The sequence below is a fragment of the Myxocyprinus asiaticus genome, chromosome 6 (assembly GCF_019703515.2).
Source record: "Myxocyprinus asiaticus isolate MX2 ecotype Aquarium Trade chromosome 6, UBuf_Myxa_2, whole genome shotgun sequence".
NCBI lineage: Eukaryota > Metazoa > Chordata > Actinopteri > Cypriniformes > Catostomidae > Myxocyprinus > Myxocyprinus asiaticus.
In genome coordinates this window covers 26,290,868-26,301,124 of record NC_059349.1, presented here as the reverse complement: position 1 = coordinate 26,301,124, position 10,257 = coordinate 26,290,868, and the positions used below count along the sequence as shown (strand labels likewise).

Below are 10,257 nucleotides of genomic sequence, written 5' to 3'. Positions count from 1 at the left end.
TTGATGCAACTGTGTTTTTCTCCTAATGGTGTGCTAGAAATATCCCCATCTAGTGGCGAGATCCATAGGCTGTTTACAGGACATTAATCCCATCATTTAAGTACGATTGATCAAAATAATTTTTGTTTGCATGGAAAGACTGGGATTAAATAACAGCCCAGGACCTATACTTGCCCATCATAATCTACAGCGAATAACCTCCACTTAAGCATCACACATATAATATAAAGTACTGACTGCTACACTACTGTATATCCTTGATTTTCATTGTAATGACTTTTAAATTCAATATGGGTGACAACAACCTACTCCAGATTTACCAGGCCAGTTTATCTAAATTCGCATGTGAATGTATACTCTAGAGTCCTAATGTAGACCACAGTACTAGATTCAGAAAATAATTATATCTACCCGTGTTCGCATGGGTTTCCCCCCGGGTGCTCCGGTTTCCTCCACAAGTCCAAAAACATGCAGGTTAAGTGAATTGGAGACTATAATTGCCCCGTAGGTGTGAGTGAGAGTCCCCCAGTCACTGGGGGTTGCGTCAGGAAGGGCATCCGGTGTAAAACCTGTGCCAAGTCAAATATGCGGCTCACGTTGTGTTCTGAAAGAAGCAGTAGTAGTAGAAGAAGTATATTTTCAGATAATAATTTGGCTAATGTAATTTAGTTTAGGTGCTAGCTGTTAAAATAAAAAAACATGGCCATTTGCTCACCACTTCTACAGTTTTGCTCCTGACGGCATCCAAATAAAATTCTTACAGGGATAGTTCACCCAAAAATGAAAATTCTCTCATCATTTACTCTGTAGGTCTTCACAATGCAAGTGAATGGTGACCAAAATTTACCAAAAGCTCCAAAAGCACATAAAGGCAGCATTAAGGTAATTAATAAGACTCCAGTGGTTAAATCAATATCTTCAGAAGTGATATGATTGGTGTGGCTGAGAAACAGATCAATATTTAAGTCCTTTTGTATTATCAATCTCCACTCTTACTTTCCTCTTCTTTTGCTTTTGTTGATTTGCATTCTTCGTACATATCACCATCTACTGGGCAGGGAGGAGAATATATAGTACAGAATGACTTAAATATTGACCTGTTTCTCACCCACACCTATAATATTGCTTTTGAATATATAGATTTAACTACTGAAGTCTTATAGATGACTTTTATGTTGTCTTTATATTCTTTTTGAACCTTTAAAGTTCTGGCCACCATTCACTTGCATTGTATTGACCTACAGAGCTGAAATATTGTTCTAAAAACCTTTGTTTGTCTTCAGCGGAAGAAAGAAAGTCATACACATCTGGGATGGCATGAGAATGGGTAAATGATAAGAGAGTTTTCATTTTAAATGAAGCCATATAAATTTGGTTTCAACCATTTTATCGATCAGCAAACCACAAAAAGTCGGACAGGTTTGTAAGTGGTCCATATTGTGGAAAAGACAACCTCCCTGAAATGACCCATAGAGTACATGTATGTCAAATGTCATAATATGTCAAAAGCCAATTTGCTGACTGTTTGATTTCAATACACTCTCTACATTTTTGCTTTAACTGAATTATCTTCTACAATAGAAATTAAAATTGCAATCTTATTGTTACTCTACTCACTTGAAATTCCCTCAATATTTCCACTTCTGATCCACCATCAGATGCCTGTTTGAGCAACTAATAAACTAACTCTTGTCAGTGCAATTGCGTAATATAAGCACAAAAATTGTTATGTTAATGAGGTAATGTGTGCTTTGGCAAGCTTACTAGGATTTGGAAAGGTTTGAAACAGTAGTGTGTGAACAGTCTTGTTAGATGATGATAATTTTAAAGTCAGGCGTATTTTAGAAACAGATAAACAGGACGATTTGTTCTCGATAATGTCAGCAAATGTGTATACATCTGTATTTATTGGTGATTTCCTTCATTTGTTCAGTAGTTTACTTAAGAAGTGTCCCGACAGTACCTTCTGCGTTTGTCACTCTAAGACAGCTATGAATTACTGCTTCCTCTTGGAATCGAGTTTGAACATCAACAATTCCTGGCACGGAAGCCTCACGCTTAATATTCTTACTCATTGCAAGTAAAAAAAAAAATCAGATATCAGAAATAGTAACCATGCATTACACTTTTTTGCAGAACACAAACTAATTTTTTTAGAAGAATATTTAAGCTCTGTAGGTCCATACAATGCAAGTGAATGGTGAACAGTCACCATTCACTTGCATTGTATGGACCTACAGAGCTGAAAAATTCTTCTAAAATTTTTCATTTGTGTTCTGCAGAAGAAAGAAAGTCTTACACATCTGGGATGGCATGAGGATGAGTAAATGTTGAGAGATTCTTCCATTTTGGGTGAACTATCTCTTTAATAAGGGCAGTCGTACAGAAGTGCATTCAAGGAATTCAGTAGGTGTATTTCCTGCAGAAATGCTTTAACATAGATAGGTTAAAATCTTTTCTGAATAATGTTCAAAACAGCACATAGTCAAACCATAAACCATGTGCTTTGTCACATATGCCAACATGCTGTCAAACAAAAGGATCTTCCTTGGCAGGACATAAATGTTAGAACAATATACAGTTTGGGTTTGGGCCACCCTCTCAGTGGTGCATGATGTTGTTCTAACCTCCGGAATCATGACCACTGGGTGGACCAGGGAAGCGTCACGTATTGGGAGGTGCAGGAAGACAGTATAAGCTGGCACCGTTAATGTATTTCACTTCTTATTTTGGCTTTGATGTTTGCAGAGAACAATTTTGCAAAAGTCAGGTTTAGAACCAACTAGGGCTTAATTTATTAGGCCGCCTTTGAGCAGTGATGTACAACAGTGGTTATTCGCAGGCCAATTTTGGCCTGGCTGCCAAGAAGATACACAAATCAAAGGGCAAGAGCTGTGGTTACTACATGAAAATAGTTTTCTTTTTCTCCTCACTAATCCAGTCTCTGATCATTGTAAGTCTAGTGCTCTTTCTGGTGTATGGACAGCCTGAGCAGACCATGGAAGAGAAGAGATTGCAAGAGTTGGACAAAAGTGTCAGCGATCTGACTATGCAAAATCATGTTCTCCGTGAGAATGGAAAGAACCTCACAAAACAATTGAATGTCACTCTTACTGCGAAGCTGAGCAATGACAAAATTCTTGGTGAACTACGCAAACTGGCAAATACCTCATCTGCAACAATAAGGATGATGCAAAGTAGAATGGTAAGTTCAAATTTATTAAATTAGATATTAAGTTTTATACAAAATGACAAGCTTTGGTGTTTAAAGAATCATCATCAACTCCTATATGAAATATATAAGGGAAAATTGCTGTAAGGCAAAGAGAGAGTTAATGAGAAAACTGTAAATTAGGTTCTCTTGATAGCTGGTGTAATTTTCATGTCCTGCATTGTCAATAGTAAATGTACATTGAATAATTATATATGTGGTCCTCTGTTAATTTTTTATGTATAAATTTGGAGCATTATAAAAAAATAAAAATTAAAAAAAGCTCACAGCAGTCCCATTGAACAGGTTTTCTTTGTCCTCTGCATTTACAGTCTCAGTGTGAGATTGAAAGAAGAATGCCTGCAGCACCTCGTGCATGTCCTCCTGCATTCTGTCCAGATCCAAATGGTAAGATAGTTCTTTAGAAAAAAAATCTTGCATTGAATATATTGTTTTCTCATCTTAAGGTAGATCATTTAAAAAAAAAATGTTTTTAAACTCCTGTATAATATATGTTATATGAGTTCATGCATTCTCAATTACTAAATGTTGAATTTTTGAGTTCAGTAAATAAATATAGACCTACAGATACATTTTTACTATTTCAACAATTTTCTTTTCAAGAAAACAACAGACGTTTGCAAGCTATGCTCCAGCAGTCAGAGGAAATGCTAAAGCTGGTCAAAGCGAACTTTACTCAGACGATGGAAATTATGAAAACTGAGTTAGAAAACTCTAACAAAGACAAGGACAGGTATCACTTGGAAGCGATTGGACTGAGGCGAGACAAGGCTTTCCTTCAAGATGAGCTCAACTTGTATGAAAAGAAATGCAAAGAGGATTTTGTTGCTTCTTTACAAGGAATCCCCAGTGTCACCAAAGAATTTCTCAAACGGATTGATGACCTTTTTTCAAAACACATTTCTTTCCAGTTATCGTGTGAAAAACAAAAAAGTCAACTTGAAGACATCCGTGAAAACTGTAGTAGTCTTTCAAGAGACGTTGAGAACAAGCTTCAGTCTTATCTGAACATTGTAGGGAACCAGTTCACAAAAATAAATGGTGAAAACTCCAAATATGTGACAGAGAATAGACGCCTGAGAGAGGACGCTGATTGGTGCAGTCAGAATCGCAGTACCATGATTCGGGAGAATCGCAAGATTCTTGAGCAGATTCAGCTAAAGAATGACCAAGACACTGAGCGATGTCTGCTGGAAAATAGAAAACTACAAGGAGAGAACAAGCTGAAAGAAGACCTACTTTCTGTGAAAGAAAAAGAAATTAAAATGCTCACTTACAATGTTGAGACTCTCAATACCTCACTTGCCAGCTGTAAGGTGGGGTTAATATACAGTTCTGTCTTTAAACTTAACTATAAACAAAGTTTCAAAAACTGTAAACAAGCTGTTTCATTTCAATATATTTTTGTAATTAATATTTTCATAATTCAATGCTTTATATCTTTACAATATTTTTCAATAATAGAAATAATTTTATTTGCAATGGACCCTTTTAACATTTCTGAGTTTGGAACGTGCAGTAAACTATAGTGGGGTAAACTTCTATAGTGGTGAATGGGAGACCACAGCAAATATTATTTTTGTGCTCCCAAGCCTCCTAAATGCTCCAACAGCAAAAGTAAAAATCCACTATTACGTTTACACGAGAGAGCGGTGAATTACAGCAGTCATCACAGCAATTTTGACTATTTTTTAAAATGTTTTATGCCAGGGTAATATAACACAAATAATGTTATAAATGTACACTAAATAATAAAAAAAAGTTGAAAAGATAAAAAAGTTAGATTTTATGCTGCTCAGTAGGACAGAAACGTGTCATCAGGCTGTGAAAAGGGTCCATTACCGTTTAAGCGTGTATGTTTGTAATGAAAACATTTTTTCCCTTCTGATACTGACTTTTCAGCTCATGCGAAATCCATTTGTGCCAAACCCTGTTGGCTTACCAAACATGCCAAATGCAGGAGGACCTGGTCTGAGTTCAACAGGATCGGGCAAACCAAACATGGGCTGGCCAGGGACTGGCTCCACTGGGGCAGGATTTCCCAATCTTAGTGGTGCAGGATCAAGCACAAGATGGGGCAGTGTAGGATCAAGTGTGACAGGACCATTTAGTACATCTCTAGGGGGGACAGGGACTCTCACGACTGGACTGGGCAACACAGGATTAAGTGGGGCAGGATCAAGTAGAACAGGTATAGCCCAGACAGGAACAAGTGGTGTGGGTGGGTTAGGATTAGGATTAACAGGATTTGGCAGTGCTGGATCTAGTGTAAGCAGAACTGGAAATATGGGAACAAGTGGAACAGGGTCAATAGCATTTAGCAGTGCAGGATCAAATGGAGTAGGGACTGGCAAACCAGCGATAGGAGTTGCGGGTTTTGGCCCTGTGGGGTCTAACACACCTGTTTTTGTCGGGAATCTTGGAGGAGGAAGAACTACAGCCGGTGGGACTGACAATCAAATGTTAAACCAAGGTAAACATAGAGAAGTTGGTGTGAGGATGCACTTTCAGAAATAATAGATTCAGTCTTTGTGGTGACTTTCAATAATGCATAACCTTTTGTTTTCTTTTTACAGCACAGATAAATCTCCATTTGAAGGAGCTTCATCGTTATTCACTTCCAAATTGAGGGAGTGAACAAAGTCCTGGGAAAATACCAGTAAAAGACAGGAATATCTATATAAAGACTGATTTATTAACTGTTTGAAAATAGAACATCTAAATGTACTGAGCCTGCAAGTCTGGAATGTCATTACTAATTATTATCATGAACATTAATATTAATTATAACTTGTGGGATGGAGTGGATAATATCTTTTGTACATTAAAATCATGTATGCTTGTATACAGTTGTGCTCAAAAGTTTGCATACCCTTGCAGAAATTGTGAAATTTTGGCATTGATTTTGAAAATATGACTGATCATGCAAAAAAAAAAACTTTTATTTAAGGATAGAGATCATTTGAAGCCATTTATTATCACATAGTTGTTAGGCTCCTTTTTAAATCATAATGGTAACATAAATCACCCAAATGGCCCTGATCAAAAGTTTACATACCATTGAATGTTTGGCCTTGTTACAGACACACAAGGTGACACACACAGGTTTAAATGGCAATTAAAGGTTAATTTCCCACACCTGTGGCTTTTTAAATTGCAATTAGTGTCTTTGTATAAATAGTCAATGAGTTTGTTAGCTCTCACGTGGATGCACTGAGCAGGCTAGATACTGAGCTATGGGGAGCAGAAAAGAACTGTCAAAAGACTTGCGTAACAAGGTAATGGAACTTTATAAAGATGGAAAAGGATCTAAAAAGGTATCCAAAGCCTTGAAAATGCCAGCCAGTACTGTTCAATCACTTATTAAGAAGTGGAAAATTCGGGGATCTCTTGATACCAAGCCAAGTTTTCAAGAAAAACCTACAGATAACCTCAGGAGAAATACAGGCTGCTCTTGAAAAAGATGGTGTGGTTGTTTCAAGGAGCACAATATGACGATACCTGAACAAAAATGAGCTGCATGGTCGAGTTGCCAGAAAGAAGCCAATGCCACAAAAAACCCGGTTACAATATGCCCGACAACACCTTGACACGCCTCACAGCTTCTGGCATACTGTAATTTGGAGTGATGAGACCAAAATAGAGCTTTATGGTCACAACCATAAGCGCTATGATTGGAGAGGGGTCAACAAGTATTGTGCTCCTTGAAACAACCACACTGTCTTTTTCCAGAGCAGCCTGTATTTCTCCTGAGGTTACCTGTGGGTTTTTCTTTGTATCCCGAACAATTCTTCTGGCAGTTGTGGCTGAAATCTTTCTTGGTCTACCTGACCTTGGCTTGGTATCAAGAGATCCCCGAATTTTCCACTTCTTAATAAGTGATTGAACAGTACTGACTGGCATTTTCAAGGCTAACAAACTCATTGACTATTTATTCACAGACACTAATTGCAATTTAAAAAGCCACAGGTGTGGGAAATTAACCTTTAATTGCCATTTAAACCTGTGTGTGTCTGTAACAAGGCCAAACATTCAAGGGTATGTAAACATTTGATCAGGGCCTTTTCGGTGATTTCTGTTACCATTATGATTTAAAAAGGAGCCAAACAACTATGTGATAATAAATGGCTTCATATGATCACTATCCTTAAACAAAGACAGTTTTTTTGCATGATAAGTCATATTTTCAAAATCAGTGCCAACATTTCACAATTTCTGCAGGGGAATACAAACTTTTGAGCACAACTGTATGCTTGTATATACGTATCTTCATAATGATATGAAGCTAATGATGAAATGACAACTGAAATTTAGAGCATTAAGGATGTTTTCTTAAAAAAATTGGCTTTTGTATTTTAGTGTCCAAGTAAGTATTTTATTTGTCCATCATAATACTTGAATAATAAAAAATAAATGAAAGTGGAATAAGCAAAAAAAGTTTTCTCTTAATTTTTGTAAATTAAATCAGAAATAAATTGCTGAAATAATTGTAATGCTGTCAGCCAACACTTTGAAATTATTACATATATGGCCTGGATATAGAATTAATATAATTTTGCATTAACGGTCTTAAAATGCAATACAATTTAAAAGTATATTCCTTACTAAAATAACACCTCAACCCTGGACCTGATAGAAGAACAAAGATCAAAAATATCTTTACATTCTTTCCACCTCCTAACAGGCTGGATCCGAATAGAACATAGTTAGCTGAAATGTGTTTACAAAAGACAGCAATGACTCTAGGCCACAGATATATGATACTTAAGTACTGTAGTAAAAAATAATAAACATAAAAGAAGGTAGAGGTCTCATATCTATCAATGAAATTTTCAATAGGTCCACCTCACACAGGCCTAAAATAGCTCTGGCTAACCAGCAAGCTATTGTCATTGTTTTGCGTCAGTAGGAAGCACTATTTAAAACAAAACCGCTCTCCAACCAAAGCAAATCCATATAAGTGTCATACCGAGCTATCACACTCATTGGGCAGGAAGGTTAGACTCAGTAAGATGCTCACATTGGTGGATTCTGACAATAAATATGTTAATATCTTTAAATGTCATTTGAATCTGCAAGTATTGTTAATTAAAGAGAAATTAGAAATGTATCTCATCTGCGCAGTGTAGTACTGGCAACCCGCACATGTCAGCATAATGTAAAGCAATTAAAATGGTTTCCCATGTCAAAAAGTACTCACTAAGAATGCCAAAAAAATGGATCAGAAAAGCAAAGAAACAGGGCGCCAATTAATATATAGAGGCGTCACAGAAGGAGCCTGCTCTCCAGCTTAAAGGATATCCTTTGTTTGACAAGTGATTTTCCACTTAAGACATTCAGACATTCCTGTTCTCAAAGAGGGCAGACTAAGGGCTTGGTGTCTCTGACGTCTAGAACCCCACAAGGTCTTTGAAAGATCTAATTAAAGATACATAGCCATCAACAGAAGACAATGCAAATGTTGTTTTCCGGAGATGTGGAATTTGAGGCTTTGGAGTGTCTGAACTTTAAACAAACTACCTGAAGTTACCTTTCCTGATAAAAAAAAAAAAAAGACTAGATTAAAAGGCTCACCTGTTCTTTTAATTTTCAGCATGCCTCAGTTTAACAGCACTGACCAATAATGAGTTGTCTTGGGGTCTTTAAAAAAGAAGAACGGACAACATTTTTGGATAAATATTCCCTCTCCACTCTCCATTAGGAAACGCATTGGTGCTTATTATTATTACCTCCTTCCTACCTAGGTCACAGAACACATCACCTTTTGTCTCTAGAAGCTAACATTCTTGCCCCCCCCCCACCAAGCACTAATTGCATTTCCTATTTGCTTGGCCCTTTTATGCCCACCATTCTGGTAAAGATATTAGAGGCCAAAAGCTTTCTCTTGTTGACCTCTACACAGTCTTTGGGCGGTCTATATTATGTAAGTTTTCAAAGTCATGAAAACTAAAATGACAAACATGAGACATTGTTAAAATTGGTCACCAAAAAGAGACATTTAAATGGAAAGGAGTAAAAGAAAAACAGACCAATCATGTGTTTGTAACATAAAAGCAACTCTGTTTTGAAGGAGCCTGATAGGACACTTTTGTAACTAGTTCAAAGTGTTATATTGTGTTAGAATTTTTTAAATCCCAGCAACCACTAGATGGTGGCCCTCAGCATCATGCAACTTGATCACACAGGAAATCGGCATGTTGTTTTCGAGAGTGCCAGTACCCAAGGATCGGCCACATTATGCTGACTCACTGACAAGCACCATTACCTATCAGACATTTTTGCATCAGCTTCAACATGTTTACCTTCCCTTGTGATACAACAGGAAGCGTGTTGCACCAGAAGAGCGAGAGACCTGTTGACATCCTGCGTTGAAACCAGGAAGTAATTGCTTTTACATAATCAGTGAATATTGCGATTCAGAGGTTGCATTTTTCCATCTAATGACTCTTTTACTCCACTGATTGTTAAGTTTAGGTTTGGGGTTCATTTTCTAAAATATGCATTCCTCTTCAGTGTATTACAACCGGCACAGCTGAAAACAACTCGCATTTGGCACCCCTCCATGGAAATTACACCCGCAAAATGGAGTTCACATATGCCCATATGCCCATAGGCCCATCAACCAGTGGTGTAGCTAGACCCTGGCTAATGGGGCTGATGCCCGGATCTAATAGCCCCGAATGTTTTTTTGTGATGAAAAAAAAAGTAAGGCCTAATGTTCATTACATCAGGGTTCATTACAATTCTGGCTTCAAATGTAAATCAATTCCGATCAGTGAGCCCAACTTGCATTAACTGACAGTTCGCACTTTGACTTTTACCTGCTGTTCATGCTCAAGTTCATCAGACATAACAAACGCCTCGTGGGAGCTTTCTATTTTCTCTCACGGGGTGCAGCTTTTCTGTATCAGAGGCAATGAGTTTTTTTTTTTTTTTTTTAACGCAAGCCGTAGTTCTAAATTTATAATCCATAAGCCTCATTTCTAATCTTCATTTTTTTTTTACAATCCACACACCAAGTAGAT

At 37.2% G+C, this 10,257-nt stretch overlaps 1 protein-coding gene across 1 annotated transcript; it reads left to right on the top strand.

The window, feature by feature from the left end:
• Window positions 1-2,745: 2,745 nt before the first annotated feature.
• LOC127442389 (keratin, type I cytoskeletal 9-like) lies at window positions 2,746-6,176 on the top strand. Its single transcript, XM_051700376.1, has 5 exons — window positions 2,746-3,205; window positions 3,544-3,619; window positions 3,836-4,548; window positions 5,135-5,705; window positions 5,809-6,176. The coding sequence occupies exons 1-5, from the start codon at window positions 2,819-2,821 to the stop codon at window positions 5,859-5,861; spliced, it is 1,800 nt and encodes a 599-aa protein (XP_051556336.1). The 5' UTR covers window positions 2,746-2,818; the 3' UTR covers window positions 5,862-6,176.
• Window positions 6,177-10,257: the final 4,081 nt, after the last annotated feature.

Excerpts from the sequence above, each read along its gene's own strand:
- LOC127442389 (XM_051700376.1), top strand. The coding sequence starts at position 2,819 with ATGTACAACAGTGGTTATTCGCAGGCCAATTTTGGCCTGGCTGCCAAG. Across the intron at positions 3,206-3,543 it reads GGATGATGCAAAGTAGAATG|TCTCAGTGTGAGATTGAAAG; the intron begins GTAAGTTCAAAT and ends CTGCATTTACAG. Across the intron at positions 4,549-5,134 it reads CCTCACTTGCCAGCTGTAAG|CTCATGCGAAATCCATTTGT; the intron begins GTGGGGTTAATA and ends CTGACTTTTCAG.